The sequence below is a fragment of the Chenopodium quinoa genome, unplaced genomic scaffold (assembly GCF_001683475.1).
Source record: "Chenopodium quinoa cultivar QQ74 unplaced genomic scaffold, ASM168347v1, whole genome shotgun sequence".
Taxonomy (NCBI): Eukaryota; Viridiplantae; Streptophyta; class Magnoliopsida; order Caryophyllales; family Amaranthaceae; genus Chenopodium; species Chenopodium quinoa.
In genome coordinates this window covers 11382-33276 of record NW_018744068.1, presented here as the reverse complement: position 1 = coordinate 33276, position 21895 = coordinate 11382, and the positions used below count along the sequence as shown (strand labels likewise).

The following is a 21895-nucleotide window of genomic DNA, read 5'->3' as shown; positions in this document are numbered from 1 at the left end:
GGGCCACGGTGCCGGGCCCATGCCGGCACGACCCGTGCCCATCTTTATCCCCAATTAATCATATGCCCTTTTTTTTACTAATCCTTGATTAAGAAATTTTAACTGGAGGAATATGCAACCAAGTTTGTTGTAGATTTATAAAACAGAGATAGTAATTTTTATTTATTTTATGAATTTTCCAACAAACCCGCATTTAACAAATTCTTCTCAACCGCATAAAACTCCATTGCCGGCCAACATGCTGCAATTTTTTATTTTTATTTTTTTCAAGTTTGAGTGTTTAACTACTATCAATTTGGAACAAAGGGTGTCAATTAAGGAAGATAATGGGCTCATGAAAGATGAACTCAGTAGCAACACTATGGCACAAGTAATACTACCAAGTATCAAATTGGCAACAAGAATCTTGAGCTATTTTAATTTTTAATACAATCTAGTATCAAATTAGCAACAAGAATCTTGACATATTTTAATACAATCTGTCAACGATTAAAACTACAATTAAAGTAGCATGATGGCATCGAACCCTTGATAGTTTACAAACACTGCATAGATCATTTTCTAAGACCTCAAAGTTCACATTTAAACATGGGCCAGTAAATCAGCATTGAACTATATCAAACAGTTCAATGCAAAAGCCAAGGAACTCAGGACACAATGCAGGGTTAAATCAAGATCTATAGTTCACCATCCCCTTGAAAACGTTGCTCATTCAACTTCACCCAAGTAGTCATCAATTTCGGCGGGAGTTAGTACCCTGCAAGTTGAATTTACACACTTGTCAATAGACTTGTAAAACTTTTTTAAATAGGTATGCATACCATTTAATCACACGGAAAGCTGGATAACGACTCCAAGATATTTAGCAGAGCAAATAGTTCAGAATAGCACTCATCAATATTATTACTTGTACACTGAGCACCAAGGAAAATATAGGATAAAGTAACATCTGCTCAATGAATAGTATATCCGAATGGATATACCAGCATTTCCAAACTAAACAAATCACGGAACAAGGAATGGGAGTCCCATAGCTCAAATGTGAGCTACTTTAGGACACAAAAATATTTGAGACAACATTCCAATTGCAAAATTCCATAAGCAAGCAGACAAGAGTCTTTAGGTGAACATCACTCTGTAACCTTACCTCCCTGCTCATCAATACACAGCCTCATGTACCCATCATACCTCAATTACATTAATTCACTTTATTGCAACCACAAAATCATGGGGTCGGCCGCATGAATCAAGATTTTATTTCATGTATTCGTCAACCATTATCCTCTCCTTCTGTTCCTTTCTATCTAATGTTATATGCTCATCAAACTCAACTTCTTCAAGTCCTTAACTCTTACATCCAAGTCATTTTTGGTCTGTCCCTCTTTTGAAACCCCCTTGACACTAACAATCTACTTTCATTACTGGTGCGTCTTCCAATCTCCACCTAACATTCCCAAACCAATGCAAACAGTTCTCCCTAATTTTATTCACAATGTCTGCAACTCTAACTTTCCTCCTAACATTTTCATTTCTAAATCTTTCATTTTAACTTATTCGCAGTTCCCCCAGATCCGTCTAACCATATGCATCTCTGCTACTCCCATCTTCCTAATGTAATCGATCCTGAATGCCCAACAATGACCCATATAACCACTGGTCTGATGGCTGTCCGATAATTTTCCCTCTTAACTTCAAAGGTATGCCTTCCAAGGGCTAGGTTCAAGCGCTGGTCGAGCTATCTCATAACCTCACCAGAGAGGTACTTCAAGAGCAAGAGTGAGTCATACAGTCCTGATCTTATGTAAAAGGAACTCTTCTTCGCTTTCGCCTTAGATCAAGACATTGGTGAACAATAGCCTACACAAGCTAGGCCTAAGACAAGGCCCCATATAGATTCAGCTTAGGGGTTTATGCGCATCTTTCCAAAAAAATGAAGATCTTATTAGCTAGAGACATCAGACATGATCAATAGATAGGAGTTAGTCTAGCCGGAGGCCCCAAACAAAGGCTTTTGAACTCAACTTGCTTACTTTTTTAAAGTTAGGCAATGGGCAATGCAATTTGCAAGACGTGAAAATTATTGCACAGAGAAATCTTACTGTGGAATGTGAACTATAAGTGCCAGAGAAGGAATCAAGAACACTGACTGTTTACAGCAACATTTAACTTGACAAGACAATGCAAGATTTAAAACTTTCAATAGCTGGATTGATTGAAACAGTCAGGGTGTGTAGTTTTTGTTTGGTTCTTTCATAGCCCATATTACAAATTACTCAGGAGAGATAAGGCCACGCTAGAAACAACATGGGATATAGGGGAATCCAGGCAGGTAACATAAAAAGGCAAGCAAGCAAGACAGAAGGCTAGTTACATCCTGAACACTGTGTTTGGATAGAACTTTTGGAAGGAAAGGGAGGGGAAGGAAGATGAAGGAAGGGGAGGTGAAGGAAGGGGAGGGGTGAAGAAATCAAAATCCCTCTTTTGGATAACAGAGAAAATGAAGGAAAAGAGTGAGGGAATTTGCTTGTTCTTGTTAATTTTACCCATGGCTACATTAATGTGTTTGTTCTTGTGATTATATAAATTGAAGTTCTCAATTTTTCAAAATCAATAATTCACAAATCAAAATTTCAGAATATAAAATTCTGGAAATATTAAATTCTTACATATTAATTTTCCAAAATCAAATTTTCTGGAAATCAAATTTTCTTCCCTGTAATTTTCCAAAACAAATTTTCTGAAAATTGATTTTGAAAAGTAAAACCAAAATTTCTGAAAATCGATTTTCGAAAATCTAAACAAAATTTCTCTAATTATGAGACAGCCATACACTACAAACTCCCTGAAAGTTGATAACATAACATACACTACACTTCTCTAATTATATTAGCAAAATTCATAAAACATTTTACAAAATATAAACAGATGATTTTTTACATTGTAACCTATGAATCATTGTCAATTAAACACCAAAAGTAACTCTGATCAAAATTAACAAAATTTATTTGAACCATAGTGCCATACATGACTCGATAGTGGTATCACTGTTATCTAGCTTTGCCTAACATTAAAATATAAGCTCTCCAGAAGATGTTAACAGTAAATCAATAATACAAATTTCCACAATGCAGATAATACTTAAAGGACTAGTATGGCAAGAATAATTAAAAAGAATGCGTACCTGAACTTTTTGTCAGAGCCAATAATCCCAATCTCGATATTCTTCCCCGAAATTTGGCCTTCAAAACTGTATGAAGCATAGTATTAACGAGATAACAAACTACTGAAATTGCTGCATCTTAGAGGAAAACATTAAGACTACATAAGCCTATTTCAGCTACACATGCAATAAGAGCAATAGAGGACTCCTATTGCCCATATTGTGTTATCTTGTCCATTACAAAGACATGGAACAGAAAAGTAAAACTATTGAGCAACAAGAACAGAAAATTATATATTATTCCAGCTAAACCATCCTTCTCTTTCAGAGGCATGTTTCTTTGAATTCTTTCATGCATTATTCATTATTACAGCATGACCTTTTCATCATGCATCCATTCACAACAAAAGATCAAACAAGCACTTAAAATCATCACTTGTAGGCTTGAGGTAAGGAGGGGCACTAGCTTGTTCATATCAGGGATACATGAGTGCAGCAAAGTTCATGGAGTATAAGAAGGCCCACACATCAGGCTGCCTCCACCAGAGTGCAAGCCACTGCACATCATGCGTCACTTGGATAACATGAACCAGACATGGAGTTGTGTGGAGAGGAATTGTAAGTATTAAAAGCAAAAAATCATCAACTTAAATCTTTCTAGTACCATTCTTTGATTCTCTTACAATTAATTACATAAGAATCCTTCCGTTAGAACTTTAAACCCTAAATCAAAGCTTATTGCATATGAAACCCTAATTCACAAATTGCCTATAAGGCCAAAACTTTAATCGCTGCCACTACCATCCCATACTCCCATATGAAACCCTAATTCACAAATTGCCTATAAGGCCAAAACTTTAAACGCTGCCGCCACCATCCCATACTCCCATATGAAACCCTAATTCACAAATTGCCTATAAGGCCAAAACTTTAAACGCTGCCGCCGCCATCCCATACTCCCATATGAAACCCTAATTCACAAATTGCCTATAAGGCCAAAACTTTAAACGCTGCCGCCACCATCCCATACTCCCATATGAAACCCTAATTCACAAATTGCCTATAAGGCCTTTTTTTTTTTTTTTTTTGAAAAATATTAAAGTTTACCAACATCAAAATGGTAAATTTAAGGTTTTAAAGGTCTGATTCGAAAATGAAATTCCATGTGGAACTTTCATATTCTAATTGACCACATAAAACGATAACAAAAAGGTTTTTTTAATTAATTTTATTGATTTTTCTTCCGAATTTTTTGGTTTATTTATGGGTGGTTTCCAGCAGTTTGAGAGTGATTTAGTGGTTGGTTGAGTGGTTTCCGGCGGTTGGGGCAGCTAATTGAGGGGTCAGTGGTGGGCGGTATTACTATGAGCGGTGGGATTGGTAGTCGTCAATGAGGTACTATTGATGGGGGTAGCAACTTTGGTGTTTATGCTTGGGGAAAGGGATTTCATAAACCTTGGGAGGGGGGGGGGGGGGGGGAGGAAATGAAAGTAGAGGGTTTGAATTTGAGGTAGATGGAGGGGGGTAAAAAGAGTTTAGTATAAATTAGATCACAGTAACAAAGGGAATCAACCCTCTTGATTCTCTTTCACTTTCTTGAATGCCCTTACCAAATGCCCCCTAAGTTCCTAGGCCTCCAAACAGGAAAGAAAAAGCATGTTGTCTATGTATTGGCATTAGGTGGTTATCTAGTCACTAATTAATTTATAGGAGACAAAACTAAAAAAACAATATTTACCAATAAAACAACGCAAACTCTATGCCAAACAATGGTGGTAAATTAATTTGAAAAGTTGTTTGGACAGCCAACTTCAAGAAACGCATTCAGCCTGTTAATCTATCCCCATTACTGAGATACCGCAGATACATAAATAGCATAAAATATTAATTGATAAACAGGTGTTTCTTTACTTTCTTTTTCCATTTCGATTTATCGAGTGGAGGGGATGAGGATTAATTTGCTTTCAGCATTATCGAACAGCCACAAGATTTGATGATCATCTAACAAACATGAAATCACACATATAGACAGCATGGGAGAGAGGTTCAAGGTCTCAACAGTTCTTACCCTTCCTTAAGCGTCAATATAGCTGTATGGACAGCATCATCAAGTTCCATATCATCAGTATATCTGCAAAAAAAAACAAAAAAAAAAAAAAAAAAAAAAAAAAAACCCAATAAGGAATTCTTCGTTGAAAACTTATTCAGTACATAAAATCTATTTTTCCATGCGCCCCAATTGAAACGATAATTGATAACAAGAGTAAGCAATGAACTGTGAAAAGGAAAACTGAAAATCTGCCGAGATACACCAGCTTGATTTGAAGGTGATAAGCAATAGCTTTCAGTTAATGAAGATCCCACAATGAAGTTTCAGTCCAAGATTAACTAATAGGACCAATTTATCCCCATAATCATCTCCAATTGGCTAATTTTTTCCCAAAATATCAGCCTAAAAATGTTTAGGCAATTGAGAAATATAAGAAGTTTTGTACGTGTTGATCTACCCAAAGACTGGAGAAGAAAAGAAAAAGGTTAAATATTAAGAACTACAACAGGAAATCAATAAGGATAGTTCATCATTGCAAATGCTCATCAACAAGAGGAATTATTGTCTTGTCTCCAATTGGCTTATTTTTTCACAAAATATCAGCCTAAAAATGTTTAGTCAATTAAAAAATTTAAGAAGTTTTGTAAATGTGACATACCCAAAGACCGAAGAAGAAAAGAAAAAGGTCAAATATTTAAAAGTACAACAGCAAATCAATAAGGATAGTTCATCATTGTGAAAGCTCATCAACAAGAGGAATTATTGTCATATCACGCCTTTTCTTAAATAAAAATGTCAAAATGTTGTCTTCAAATGTTTTGCTTTGTAGAAAGGGAAAACAAAACAAGTAAATGAAAAGGGAAAAAAAGAGGTTATCATCTATAATGAAATTCTCTTAACAATTGACAAATGAATAAATAAATATAACTAAGTAATTCTATTACTTTTTTTTTTCATTTTAGTTGTAACGCTTTGTACTTTTGCACCATTCAAATACTCCCTCCGTTTCATATTACTCGCAACAATTACTTAATATGGTGTTTCACATTACTCGCAACAAGTTATTTTTTTTCCTTTTTTAGTAAGTTTTTAAGGGTGAATTGTCTATATTGCCCTTACTTATTTTGATTAATTTGTTTTAACATAAATTAAACAAATTTACTTAAACCTAAATCTAATCAATTAACTCTAACCATTCCCACCAAAATAATCCCCCTTCTACTTATTTCATCAGAGATCATTCATCTCCCCAACTAACTCATTCATTGCTTCTCATTCAATTCGTCTTGATTATGCTGCCCAATTTGAACAATTTGTGAGGAATTCTCCATAATTCCTTTATAAACCTAGATCTACCTTCACAGTTCGTCTTCTCTTGCCTCTACACTCTTTCGTCTCTCCCTGATTCTCTCTCTGAAACCCTAAAATTTTCCCAAATGAGTTCCTCACCAAATGAGAACGATTCTCTTGCCCAAAAGAAGGAGGATACTGACCCTCCCTTCTCACTGTACACAGCGCGCCGAGGAACTGGAGTCATGAAACCAGTTCGACGCTGCTCTCTGGTGTTCATCTTCGAGAGAAAATTGGGGCTAAAATTGGCCCCAATACTGGAAGTGAGGACGAAGATGATGCTGTGGAGGTAGATCTACCAAAACCTAAGGTTGTTGAGGCTAGATCTGGTGGTGGAGGCTAGGAGTGACCCTGTTGTTGCTGTCGCTGAGGTCCCTGGGTCGCTGAGTCCCCAGACCCCGTAGCCGTTGTTTTATCGGAGTCTTTGAAGGCTACCGCTGCTTCTAAGTCTTCCAGAGGCAAGAGAAGGGTCTGATCCGTGTTCACGGAGGACTGCAGCGATTGGGACCTTGAGTATATGGCTTATTTGAGGAAGAAGTACCCTCATGACTTCCCTCCCAGTAGACCTTGCAGCGTAACGATTCCTATCTAAATATTGTTTATTTTTAACTAATTAACCTATGTTTCTGTGAGAATGGTTTTGGTTTGATAGATATGTTGAAAAATCTTGCTGAATCTGTGAGTATGTTGTATTTGGCTGTATTTTGGGTTAATGTTGCTTGTGTTATGCTGTATGCTGGTTCAATTTGCTGCCTTTGATGTTGGTGTTGGTGCTTGCACATTAATTGTCCTGCTGTTGTTGTTGTCCTCTGTGTTGGTAGTGACTTTAATATTCTTTTAGTTAGTGTTGTTGGTGTTGTCTGCTCAGATTGATTCGTTTTGGTGTTGTGGTGGTATAGTATCATGTGGAATATTAAGTTGGTTTTCTAGTTATGTCAATGAATACGTAGTGGATACATGTTGGTTGGCCTGTCATGGATTATTGAGTCCCTCAACCCTTGTGTTTTGGTTGCCTAGTCTTGGTGCAATGAGTCCCTCCTAAAACATGCATCATAACACAAATATTCTGTCCAAATGATGAAGGGACACATCTGATAGCAAGGGATGGCTCCAACTCCTTAGTTTAAAGGTTGTCGTTAAGGTACCCTTGGTAGGGAGGTTGTCATGTTTAAAACACTCCTATGTGATGGACATTCTCCCTACTTAGTTTGTTATTGGTACATGCTTTTGTGTTAATAAGGTTGTGTTAAAAGGGTTGTGTTAAGACTGATACAAGCATATGTGTTAATAGGGTTGTTTCATATTCAAAATAAGGACAATGTACATCAGTGTCATATACTCTACACTACAATGACTGCCTTAATAATTTTCCTATCCTATTTACCAAAAGACACATAACCAATACAAAAACAAGCAAAAAAAAAAAAAAAAAAAAAAAGTTAAAGTGTTACTGGTTATGTGTGGCAGTCAATAGAGTTGTGTAGATGGTACTTGCTGCATCTTAAAAACCAAAATTATCTGTTGTGCTTCACTTAATCAAAAAATTGCATCTTCATCTTCATCTTGAACTTCAAAATGTTGTGCACATCAGACTTGGAATATTAATCTGCATCCGCTTCCATCTTAATTGTTTGTTCCTCAATTTCTGTTGTAGGAATGAAAAGAGTGTTGAGGTAGTTCACAGTTTGTGTGATGAGGTCCCTGTCTACTTGTAGTATTTCCTGAAGAGTCCCTTCTCTGTCTTGTCTTTGTTTTGCCATATGTGGGGGGTTGAAATTATTACCCCCTCTTTTTTCCAATATCTTTATCATGCATGACTGAAGAGTGATCCATGTGTACTTGTTGAGTGTTGGGTCAAAAACATCAAATGTCTCACCAACCTTTTCCAAAAGTTCATCCAAATTCTTTGGGAAATGATTGATGTTGTATTGACTGTATTACCCTTAAAAGACCAAGATCCCAAGATCCAACACATTTAGGTCGATTGGTAGGTTGAAACACAAATTAGATATTAAATCCATATGCTTGTGTTGCAGCCTCATCCATGATGAGGCCTAGCATTGTCCCACTGTATGATTATGTTCTTAGATAATTGTGCTAGTCATTGTGCATGTATTGTTGGGATGATGTGCTGCAATATCATGTCTCTTATGGCTTGTCTGTTGACACTTTGAATTGCTTTTATTTCTATTGTTCCTGCATCTCTGTTTTTGCTTTTCTTTTTGGCCATCTCATACTTAACAAATGGGAACAGACCGAAATTTCCCTGGAATCAGTGTTCCATTCTCATATAAAGTGGCTTACCAATCATTCCCATAAACATGGCCTTTATCTTGAACCTCTTTGGTGTTTCTTCATTTGGTGTTAGGTAGAATGTCCTAGTCTCTGGATTCATATAAAACCACTTCTCATCAATGTGGATGTAATGCTGCAAATCCCTAAAACTAGGGTCACCCTCACTAGGCAGGGGGTTCACATGATTAAGGGCCCATTTCAGCCTTGCCACTTTGTGGTTATCACTTAGTGCAGGGTGATTTGTTGCTGTCACTGCCCTAAGTCTTCCTTTTTTTTTTAACCTATGTATTACAACATGTGGAACCTTCAATGTTGCAGCATAACTCCTATTCGTGGTTCTCTTGTACATTGGGACACACATCTGCCACTCATCTGAGTATTGTTTAGGCTTGGGTCCTGTCTTCCCTAACTTCTTGCTCCTTACATCGACTAAATTGCCTAACTAAATCTTTTTTTTATTTCTTTGAACCACCTACTTGTGGTTAATCTGTGTACTAGGTGCTTATTGCTAGTGCTTATTGCTAATGATGTTAGCATGCCTCTTAGAAGTGAGTCCCCTTCCATATTCAGCCATATGTGATCTACTACCTGCCTTTTTTCTTCAATGTTGAGTTCTCTATTGTGCCTGCCATTCATTGCATTCTCCTGTTCTTCTTCTGATTCTGACTGGGATTCCCCAACATCACTACCTTCAATGTTTTGTTGCTGATTAGATTCGTTTGAATCTGACCTGATACTGTGTTGCTGTTTTGTGATGCCATATCTATGTCTTGCTCCATCAACAGTTGGTTGATATTGAAAAAATCAAAGATTTCTTCCATGAGTCCCTTTTTTTTTTGTAGGTAGGTGATGAAGTGGAGGTGCCTTGATTTTTTTTGGAAATTCTGTACAAAGAGCAGCTGCTGCAACTAACTCAACATTTAGGAATTAGGATTAATTAAGGTTGATGATGGTTTTTGTACTTTTGGAAACAATTTGTGTTGGATTTCTGTAATTAATGCTGGATTTCATATTCCCTCCCCACCCCCCTCCTATTCCCAAACATTTGCTATAAATGAATAAGGGTGAATGAATCAAAAATGTGCCTTTTAAGGAGCTTTTGGTTAAAATTTGGCAAGTTTCAAAAATTGTGAAATTTGAAAGGATTTTTAAAAATTTCATGAAAAGTTTGGAGGGAAATTTTTTACACCCTTATGTTAGCCTCCCAAATTGAATCAGCCACCAAAAAAAAAGGGAGGGAAAAGAAGTCCCACTACAAAAATAATCACATGTTCCCAGTACTTTAATTGGGACCACTACCTTTCCCTCCACTTTCTCTCTCTTTAATTGGAAACCCCTTCCTTTAATTAATCCTCCTCCAATCTTTTGCCTAGGAATCTGCACTTTTTCCGTTTGTTGCGAGTAATATGAAACGGAGGGAGTACATCATTTTGACTACTTTGGTTATTTAAAAATTAAAAGTGAGGGTAAACAAACCATGTGGGGGTCTTATTAATTTCATCTCGATATCAATTTTCAAAACATCAACTTTTTATAGTTTTTACTTATATGTAATTTCTGACATTATTGGTCAAAGTTGAACATTGGCAAGATAGAAGTCAAAATCTGCATTGAGAGAGAGAGGGTATTGGGAATCAGCTGCTAATGGCCTTAAAGCATGAAGAATATTACTACCTCCGTTTCATATTATTTGCAACGATTAGACATTTTTCCTCTCTACTATATGTCAAATCGTTGCAAATAATATTAAACAAAGGTAGTATATAAGATTTTGGCCAACATTTACGGTGTGTTTGGATAGGGAAATGGGAAGGAAAATAAGGGAAGGGGAAGGGAGGGGGAGGGGGAGGGGTGGGAAGAATGATGAGTTTTCCTTCCAAATCTCTTCGTTGTTGGAGAGATCAATTTCTACAATTTATTCCCTCTATTTCTCAACCCCTCCAATTCTCTTCTTCCCTCATTTGTTATCCAAATGAAAGATAATTCATCCCTCCAATTCCCTTCCCTTCCTTTCCATCCATTTCCTTCAATCAAAACAAAGTGTTAAGAATTACACATATCTAATGAGTTAGAGCTCATTATAAACCCTACATCACTCATATTGTGGTGACATACTGATATACATTTCAAGATCTTACGACACGAACTCATCTTAATGAAGTAACCATAGGATAAACTTTGATTTCTTTTACATAAGAGCTTTAATATCCCTAGATAAGATTAGAAAAATTCATACTGATTTCTACCCACAATAGACCATATTGAGCAAAAGAAAATCAACTTGGAATTGAATCAATTATATATTTATATCTCATCTACTTTTAAAATTTATCCTTCCATATCTATTTGACATTTCCTTTTAATATACATGACATTCAACCTTCATGTGTAGTCTAATTGCTCAATGCAAATTCGTCAATTCATTGAGAAATGTGATTCAACAAATAAGAAATATTAAAGGGAATTATTGTTTAGGAAAATGTGGTTCAAGGAATAAGAAATAAGAACTGAGCATGCTAGAAAAATGTACGAGTCAAAGAGATTCCTAGCAAATGTAAAACTTACGTCTCATCACCCGTTAATATAATTCTGTATTTCTTAACAGTGGACACGGAGACATTCAGAACAATGCAGGGATGATTTTTAACAATAACCAGTAACTCATTACCTCTTTTCAAGAAAAGTCTTTGCATTGGAGACATTCTTTCCCATAGCTGAAGCCTTCCATGAGAAATATGAACCAGAGGGATCCACCTAAATAAATATTGAATACTTTCAAGAGCTGTGGAAGAATGTCAAGAACCTAACGAGCATTTATCACTCAAGCCTAATTAAAGTAGGAAAAGTAACAAATGAAATTAATCAATAAATTATACGCTGAAGCTGTTTCTTTATTAGAAACAAGTTTGCCCCCACCAGAATAAAATAGACCAAGAAAAAAGGTTTTTTTTTCTTTTTTTTTTTTAAACAGACTTTTAAATAGAATGAAGTAAATAATATACAGACTTTCTGATCATATATTTTTAGTCCATAAACAAAACAAACATTAGATCTGTGAAGCTTTCTCTACAAGGTGCCTTAAAACTTTCCTAAATACTATTAATATTTTGCAGCCAGAAGCAAATAGCATACAGACTTTCAACTGATATTCAATTTTTTAGAGCGTGAAAAATATAACAAATTTCAGCTCTGTAAAGCATTCTGTACATTTTAAGGTACCTTAAACCCTTTCGTAATACTATTGTTATGTAGATTGTCTTAAATGGATAATATATGCTTTCTAAAAGTTCTTTCAGCCAGAACCAAACATTCCTTCTATTAATTCAAAGCAAGCTTCGCATTAGAGGAAAAAATGAAAAGATTGCAAAGAGTATGATTAAAGTACAAACTTTTAAGATTCCAAGATAACTCCACATAAAAAGCTACACAACAAACTGACAATCTATAGACAGCTACATAAAAAATTTAACAGGAAGCACAGCCATCACTTCAGTTCACTAATTAAGTACCTGGTACAATTGTGGACCACTTTCATCAAATCCGGCAATCAGAAGAGAAACTCCAAAGGGTCTCACACCACTGCACAGATTTAAAAAAATGTATAGGAAAATTAAAAATTAAAGGACCAAAAGCAACTAAAGAAAGCAGCAAACAGAAGCAATCTAAACAAACAATAAGTTCCATAATTTAAATCTAATCCTGTTTCAAAAGATGAGAAGTAAAATAAGACCCATCTGTTTCTTTAGTGCCTCGATACTAACGTGGTTTCATACAATGGCTATGGGTATAGAACGTGCAACTTTTTTTTCTTTTTTGGTTGGATGGGGGGTGTTTGGGGGGGAGGGTATACAACTAACACAAAACAGTTGATGAAATTTGACAAAACAAAAAACTACATTGCATCATTCCAAGGACAAATACAAGAATATGACATGAAATTTGGAGAAGTAGAACTATAAATAAGACATTACATAGTATATAGCAGCTGGAGGAAGTCAATTGAAAACATTGTGTGTTGTTAAATAAATATTTAAAACACATTTGCAATATAAAACTCATTTGAAAGGTGTTGCCACGTGTTTATTTAACTGGCCAAACCAATCCATATCCAATAACCCTATCCAAATTACCAACCAAAACTCAATTGTACACGAAACCAAAAGTGAGCAGCCCAAATATCAAGATTCCTATGATGACCTCAAATACTCATATCATCAAAGTGACCATACCAATATGCAAATATTAGTGACATAACTAACGTTCCCTGTCACAAAAAAATACCACTCAAAATTCCTATGACAACTAGCAAGAATTTCTGCAACATGTCTCTCAAACCAATTAAATTATTATGATTCCTAAGATAACCTGCAAGATCTGACGTATCAACATGTCGCCCATCAAACAAATTAAAGTATAACAACCAAAAAACTCAGACTTACAGCACCAGCCCGAAATTATGAATGTCACCTCAACCCACAAGACCAAAAGGGCTCAAAAATTCATTGATTGTCAGATCATGTAACAAAAACTCTTGATAGAACAACTTCCTAATATACACCAGAACAACCTGCTCACATAGTCAACCACTGACAGATAGTCAGCCTTGATTAAGCAGTACCCCTGCCAAAAAAAAAAAAAAAAATCCAAAGGTTTCCAAGTATTTGAGAATCAACAATAGTAGATGCCTTCAACTCAGAGTTAGCTTCTTTGGAAGGAAACGAAGTATGGGTTGGAACTGATTTACATAGAGGAGAAAGAATACTCCATGTGGTGGCATAGAGACTTAAGAGGTACAGTTCTTACAAAGCAAGGCAAACCAATCCTAGATTGTAGACAAAGCTATGGACTACAGGCTTGATTCAATAAAAACCTTTAAAATCTTTGGCCAGTTCTTGTTGCTAATATGAAGACACGGTGCAAAGCAATGTCAATTCTATACTCATTCCATCCCCAAGTAAAAATTCTAGTTTTCCAACATATGTTTAAGAGGTTGTGGGATTTGGCTAATTAAAGGTGAATAAAGTATATAAGATAGTGAGATTTGGTTGATTACATGTAAATAAACAAATAAATATAGGTGGGGACATTTATTTAGGGACAAAGTTTTGGTTGTTTGGCACATCGATGTCGACTCATCACATCTCGGGATTGAAGAAGGTCCTAAGGGTTTGGTTGTTCGCCGGTCAAAAAACATTAAGACTTTTAATTGGAGACCAAGGGATAATATGTGGGGGTTTTTTTGGCGGGGAGACTTTATGACAGTCGATTATTTCGCTCCTCTTTTTCCCTTTGAGACGATTCCTTGTGGCAATTCATGTCAACTGACCCCAAATCATTTTGGGACTAAGGCTTTGTTGTTGTTATTGTTGTTGGAGACTTCATAACTATGTATATTTAAAGCTGCCATGAGGGAATAGCGGAATACTGACTCGAGGCAGAGGGTTTGTACAGGAAGGGGGAAACACTATCCTACTTCAGAAGAATGTGTCTCAGCTTAGGCCCTGCTTTTTGCTGAACAGAATTTTTTATTGCCAATAAAAAAAAATGGAATTATTATTGATTGAAACTTACTATTACTAATTAGAATTAAATTTTACTGACTAGTGTTAGGTAACTCATTATTACCAAGTAGAAAACTTTAAACCAATTATTACTTATCAGAATAGTGAATCTTATTTTTACAGTGAAAAGAAGAAGGCCTTAATAAGGAAATTTTGCTAACAACTACCATTTACATGACCACTTTTGAGAACAGCTACCATTTTAAATTTTTTTTTGAAAAAACTACCACAAAAACTTTGCGTGGCACTACCACTTTTGGTTTTCCAGTAAGAATTTTCATATTCGGTTGGAGAGCTTCATTTTATACAATTTTCGACCAAAAACCCTATATGAATTGACAAAATGACCCTTACATTAACCCTAAATTGGATAATACGATTCAATTGCTCCATATACCCCAATTTCTTAAAACCCTAAATTCAATTTTTTTAATTATGAACCCTACTTTAAGATAAAATTTGAGAAATTAAATCAAATATAATGCAAATTTAAAACAATTTACCTACAATTGTGTTTAGCCACAAAATTCCCTAGTTATTTCAACCACAATTGATTAAAATTTTATAAATTAAGCCACACTAATCAAAAATTATTGCCGGAAAATAATATGTGGTAGTGGTACTCGTAATTTTTGTATTTTTATGGTAGTTTTTTGAAAAAAAAAAAAAAATTAAATGGTGGTTGTTCTCAAAAGTGATAATTTAAATGGTAGTTGTTGGCAAATTTTTCCCTTTATAAAGACTTTCATAGTCTCAACTCTCAAGCAATTACCACGGCAGAATTTGACAAACAAGATTCTCGATCATAAAACATGGGGATTAGGTCACTAACCTCCTAATTTATACTGTATTAATGATTACCACTATTAATAATGGACAAGAAAGTAAAAATTTATAAACAACACTTTCATGAACCATTCATATCAAGTACATGGAGCATCTTGGTTATTTCTCGATTCTGGAAATAACTAAAACAAGGCAAGGAATATTTGTTTATAAAAGAAAATACACCCAAGACTTTCATAGTCTCAACTCTCAAGCAATTACCGCGGCAGAATTTGACAAACAAGATTCTCGATCATAAAACATGGGGATTAGGTCACTAACCACCTAATTTATACTGTATTAATGATTACCACTATTAACAATGGACAAGAAAGTAAAAATATATAAACAACACTTTCATGAACCTTTCATATCAAGTACATGGAGCATCTTGGTTATTTCTCGATTCTGGAAATAACTAAAACAAGGCAAGGAATATTTGCTTATAAAAGAAAATACACCCAAGACTTGCTGGCATGTCACAACTCACAACTACCAACTTTCAATTTAGTAAGTCTGCTTTCATGACCAATCTCTCATCAATCTAGTAAAACATTAATCACATCCTATACCCCACCTACATTATAACCTTAATGCCATTCTCTTTCTAATGTAGTAAAGCACCAACTCTATACCAGTACACCCCTCCAATAATCTACCCTTGCTGTACACTGCTATGATTCCTATGAAAATCTAAGCTGCTATTACAACTGCAGCAAACCCAGTGAGGATTGGAAGAAAACAGGAACAGTGAAATTAGACTAAAGGAAGAAATCCAAGCGGTATGATGATTTTTTTTTTTATTTTTTTTTTGTGTGTGTGTTATTGGCGGAATGGGTATGCTTTAATATTCTTTCTTGTCCTTAATAAAGCCAATTTCCAACTTCCTCTTATAGCATGCTCACACAGTCACACTTGTCAAATTTTATAATACCTAGGGGAGTTAATGGCAGTATTTACTAACATTAGTTCCTCGGGTACATAATTAGCCACATACTTCCCCACAAGAGAATTTACCATTCTACTAACTACTATATAATCATCTAATCAAATATCATACAATGATTTGGAATCATAAAATTTCCAATTGTTAGAGTAAACACCCTTACTTTCTGATGATAATTTATACAAACAACGAAATAGCTCGAAAACTCTATCTTACCCAGATTGTGTGAATTCTTGCATGACAGCAGCAGTTTCCCTAACAAGCTGTGTAACAGGGATCGGTTCCTACCACACAATTTGCAAATAGTTAGTGCTACTTGATCATATATGAGAATAGGTAGAAGGAATTGAGAAGTAAATTGCCCAATGACAGCAAAACAATAACCCAAGATGTTTAGGGAGGAATGGAAGGATACAATTGAGCAAAGAGATCTTTTAATACAAATAATAGAGCAAGTCAGTAGCAATGTTTGGATTCACATGCAAATTAATAAGAATAAATTACTTTTTTATTTATTGAGCCTCAAAAGAATAAATTACTTTAAAGTTCAATTTTTTATCCATGATTACATATAAATTTTTTGAGAAGAAAAGGAACTTGCTAAGCGTTCAATAGATAGATAAATAATAAAAGTGACGGTATAAGACTACAAAAAATCCTGAGCACATATTACAGCAGGGAAGGTTAAAAAAACAGAGATACACAAGTATAAGAAATCATTCTTAAATGTAAACAAGAATCACATATAACAAAAAATGAGAGTATTAGCACAACTAAAAAAAACAATATTATCATAAACGAAGGACTGCAATACAACAACTACAAAAACAAGAATATGAAGATCCATAGCCAAAAGAGAGCAACAAATAATTTTAAAAGGTACCTTGTATAGTTTATAATATTGTTCTGCCTGCTTTCTGCTTTTACGGACTAAAACACGAGAATCGGGACCCATGCCACTATATACACAAAGATAAAAAAAATAATCAATAAAAGAAAAAAAGAAGACAAAATTGAAGATCAAGCATTGGAGGGTTAAAACGAAAGCCCCCATTTTTGAACTTCAATAATTTGCAGAGGTCTGACAAAAAACCGTGACTGTACAAATCTTTTAGAAATTTGGACTCGCACTAAAGATTCAAGACATTATTGTGGCAAATGCAAAATTTCACTACAATCCCTTATTGTGGTAGTCTATTGCAGACATGCAGTAATGATTCAATTTTTAGTTGAATACTTTAATAGGGCAACTTGGTTTTAAAAAGCGCGCCCTACTCCGAGGCTCTAGGAAATGGGCTTTAGCTAGGCGAGGCTCAATGCGCCATTGGTAAGGCGTGCCTTTGCGCCTCAAGGAAAATAACTAAGATTTAAGTTATAAATTGAAGAATGATGGACATTTTTTCAAATTCAGACTACCTTAGCTTTACATATATTATTATTTAGTTTATTATGAATCTTTTTAATTGCTATTAAGTACAATCAAAGTCAGAAATAATTTGAAATAAATATATAAATACGTGCTCCTTGCATACAAAAGGTGCGCGCCTTCACCTTGTGCCTTGCACCTAGACTGCAAGGACTAGGTGCGCCTTGTGCCTTTTAAAACTAAGTAGGGCAATGACATTATTGTGGCAAATGCAAACTGCACTACAATCCATAATTGTGGTAGTCTATTGCAGCAGTGGTCCTAAATTATTAGAATGTTTAATCTAATAGAGCAGTAATCACAAAGACCTAACTACTAAAAACATGAATTAGGAGCTGGGAAATATGAGTATGTGATGCGAACCTGTAGACAACTCCAATGTTAGGTGTCAAAAGTTGAATCTTTTGAACCTGAAGTCAGTGAAAAAAAAGTTGATAAATAATGACTGCATAAAACATAGAGATTTGGGTGGATGAGATGATTATACGAAGTGCTAAGCAATAGCACAAAAAAAAAAAAAAAAAAAAAAAAAAAAAAAATATGAGTGCATAACTTTATACAACTAAACTCCTAAACAGTTTGTTGGATAGAATTGGCCCTCACAGAGCACTTGAATAAATTTCATGCTGGTTCAAACTTCACAAACCTACTTACTCTATGTATTAGATAACAAACTTTTAAACTATAAAACACTGACACATTTACAACCACTTACAGATGCTTCATCCACCAGGATTGAAGGAAGTTTCTTTTCAGTTGCAATAACAACACCATTAGCAGCTGCAACCACCAAATAAGACAGTATATTCTTCAAATTAGTATACTTCAAAGTTCTAACAAACGAAATATTAAGCTTGAGTCAATAAGGCATGGAAAAGGTAAACCAATACATTTTAGTATCTGAGCCTATCCCAAATAGTCATTAAGTCAATACAGATATAACCTGTTTGATATATATTTAGTTCCAAAAGTTTTATGATCCAAAACTAAACCAAAGCTAAGAGTTTATCCTTGAAATTGAATACAAAAACAACTGGAAAAAGAAACTAGAATTTTAGGGTACTGTTGGCTATCACATGAGGTTGAAATGTTGAATTAGTTTAACAATTTCATGAGTCTCTCTCTAACAAAGCTACCTAGCAAAACAGTATCAGTTAGGGTAACCTCGCCGGTTATGAAGCTTTAAAATTGAGTTCAGTTCATAATTACAAATGCAGCCTATTAAAATAGATAGTAAAAACTAGAACATCTTTTAATAGTAATTTAAGGACTATAGAGCAGAATGGCCCTAATTTTAAAGTTACTCTTCTACACCCCCCCTGCGAGACACACAAATTCACAAAACTCTAAAACAATCTCGAACATGGATCTTACAAGATTTAAAACCCTTGTCATCAAGCAAAAAGGAAGATAGTATTAACCAATTGAGAAACTGTTATTTTCAAGGGGTAGAGTTTATAATTCGGCACAATGGAGAACTCAATTGTTCAGTATGCCAATATTCCCAGCTATATAAAAGATTTTGCACCTCCATAATTACGAAAGTGCACAATAAAGCACGATTGTAGAGAAGTCACCCATCTAAATGCTTCAAGGGGATTGCAACTTAGTAGTTTCAACATCAAACAAGCTACTGATCAGCGGGGTATATGCAATCCGTCCTCGAAAAAGCATCAGACATTATTTTCATTGACGAAAGTGATGAACTTTTAGAAACCCCTAACAATCGATTACACGAATAACTGACACAACATGCTGATCATTCTTCAAAAATCTCCACCCTCTTTTCCACCCCAACCCAAGAAAAATTCTATTGCAGTAATCGTCCAACCCATTGAACAGCAACATTACAAATACATATTAAATGGAACAATAACCATGAAAACCAATCAAAAAATCACAAAATACTGAAAACCCAACAAAATAAATCATAAATCAGTGAATTGGAGTCTACCTTTAATGCCAAGAGAAGTCTGCCCAGAACCAACAGCAGTTAAAGCGTGTTCGATCTGTACCAGTTTACCAGAAGGGCTGTTTCATAACACCATTTCAGAATCCAAACATCAATTGGAAGATCAAATACCAAAAACCCCAGTTCAAATAATTGTTGACAGATCATAGTATGAAAATTTAGGTTAATTTCTAGTGAGAATTTGGAGGATGAAATAGCAGGAAAAGTAATGCAAGAGTACCTGAAAGTGGTGAGAGAAAATGAGTATTGGCTGTCCCCCATTGCGGCTTACGAAGATGCAGAGCAGAGAGAGAGAGAGGAGAGAGAGGGGAGAGGAGCTGAGGTTTTCGCTTTTACGAAAGAGGAGTGACTCCTTCAGCAAGCAAGATGGCAAGATTTATACCGAGGTACAAATGCTCAAAGACTAAAAAATACGAGTAATTGTACTTCCTCCGTTTTTAAATACTTGCTCCATTTCTGATGGACACGCGTGTCAATGCTAATCTTTGATCACTAATATCTTTAATTACCAATAAGTATAAATTTTAACAATTGAAAATTAATAATCTATTCATTGAGATGATTCCAATAAGTACCCACAAGACTATATTTTTTCTTATGTATAAATCACAAATATTAGTCAAAGTAGGACAAATGAATAGTGCAAAAAATAGAAATGGAGCAAGTATTTAAAAACGGAGGGAGTATCAATTAACGAGTCGGTCTACTTAAGTCACTTATATCCTTTGACTCATAGTAAAGGGATTTTTAAGGGCTCCAAATAATTTTCTCAGGTGACACAACAAACTGATATCAGTATCACATTTTATTACTTATTCAATCCCATTAAACTATTTTACGTTGACTATAAAAAATGCTCTTTGTTAAACCAATCCTTGTGAGAGAACCTATGTGTTTCGGGGTTTTCTGATGTCCTGCGGGAGAGTTACAATTCCGAGACTGGAACCGGACGCCTGTACCTGCAAAACAAACGGATCCTCCGGATGATTGGAGATCCGCCTTCGACGGTCAAGTTAGTACTTGATTAAGGAGTAATTAATGCGGAAATTAAAGTGATTGGGTCTCTCTAGGTGAGAGTGTTTAATGTGTGTAATCTGCGTAATCTCCCTTAATGAGGATTAAGGGAGGTATTTATAACCTCGGGAAACGTGACAATCTAGGTTTAGGTTAACCTTGGGCTGATTGGGCTTCCCTCGGAAGTTGAGCCTAGGTGACCGGCTTCTCCATTAGGCATGGAGTATGCCACGTGTCATGACATAATAAGTCCAGGGTGGACGAATAAGCGTGTGCCACGTGGCAAGCCTGAGAGGTCCAACTGGGGGACACTTGGCAGGACCTGATTGGCCCACATGGCGCATTCCGATTGGTGGGAGCAAAATCCCCTAATCATTTGCCCCTCACAGGTGGCACGTGACTGGTCACGTGTTACCTGTGACAGGTGTCGCCCTGTAACAGGCGACGGCCTGCTACAGGTGTCACTCGGCGAGAGGCCGAGAGATTCTCCCGCCAAAATTTTGAATTCTGGAAGTGACCCTTCGCCTTCTCACTTCGCCTATATAAAGGAGTGTTGACTTCGGTCATTTTCACACTTGAAAACTTTGTGAGAGAACATTCGGACCCCTGAACTTGCTCTGACATTTTGGACCCTTTCTGCCTACCGCCTGCTCTGACAAGCCAACTGCAAAGGATTTTCAAAACTTCATCAATCGTCACTCGTTCAGGTAACCGTCGGTTCTCTTACTCTTAATTTTCTCTTTACTTTATTCTTTTTTGAAATGGCACCACGGAAGCACACGACTCGACCTAGGTTAGTGATCAGCCGATAACCGGGGACGGCTGAATCTAGGACTAGGAGTGTCGCCTGCCCTTTTCTGGACCCATCTTTGCCCTTTATACAAAGTCCGACTGTATCTGTGTCTATGCAGAGCATGATGGCCAGAACAAAAAAGACTGCCAGGATCTCAAACTCAGACGGCTCCTCCCACAGGGTGCCGATTAGTGAAACATCTGACCAGGCGCCAGATGTGGAAGTGAAACAAAGCAGCTTGAAAGCCGGCAATTTTGAGGGAGGAGTCAAAGTGACCCCTTCCCATTTTACAGTTGACAATTCTACATTCTCTCCTGCTCCTTTTAAAGGAGAGGAGGCGGGCCCCTCCGGGAGAGGGGAGGAGTCGTCCTCTTCGGACTCGTCAGAGGACGATTCCGAGTCTAGCTCTTCTGGCCATGCTTCTCTGGACACAGAAGAGAAAAACAGTCGCCTACAAGAAACGAGGCTTTCTCACGCAGTTGAGAAGGGGGACGATTGGGCGG

At 36.0% G+C, this 21895-nt stretch overlaps 1 protein-coding gene across 1 annotated transcript; it reads right to left on the bottom strand.

Moving 5' to 3' along the window:
- Positions 1-347: 347 nt before the first annotated feature.
- On the bottom strand, positions 348-19956 carry LOC110691139 (proteasome subunit alpha type-2-A). Its single transcript, XM_021868059.1, has 11 exons — positions 19806-19956; positions 19568-19644; positions 18329-18393; positions 17977-18023; positions 17071-17146; positions 16404-16471; positions 12365-12434; positions 11524-11609; positions 5229-5291; positions 3182-3247; positions 348-757 (listed from the first exon to the last, which is right to left on the bottom strand). Exons 1-11 carry the CDS (start codon positions 19844-19846, stop codon positions 709-711), a joined length of 708 nt encoding a protein of 235 aa, XP_021723751.1. The 5' UTR covers positions 19847-19956; the 3' UTR covers positions 348-708.
- Positions 19957-21895: the final 1939 nt, after the last annotated feature.

What these genes read in the sequence shown, in the direction of transcription:
- LOC110691139 (XM_021868059.1), bottom strand. Translation starts at nt 19,846, where the DNA reads ATGGGGGACAGCCAATACTCATTTTCTCTCACCACTTTCAG. An exon ending in GACTTCTCTTGGCATTAAAG is followed by an intron (nt 18,394 to 19,567) that starts GTAGACTCCAAT and finishes TGGTGGTTGCAG; the next exon opens with CTGCTAATGGTGTTGTTATT. An exon ending in GTGGTCCACAATTGTACCAG is followed by an intron (nt 11,610 to 12,364) that starts GTACTTAATTAG and finishes ATATTTATTTAG; the next exon opens with GTGGATCCCTCTGGTTCATA.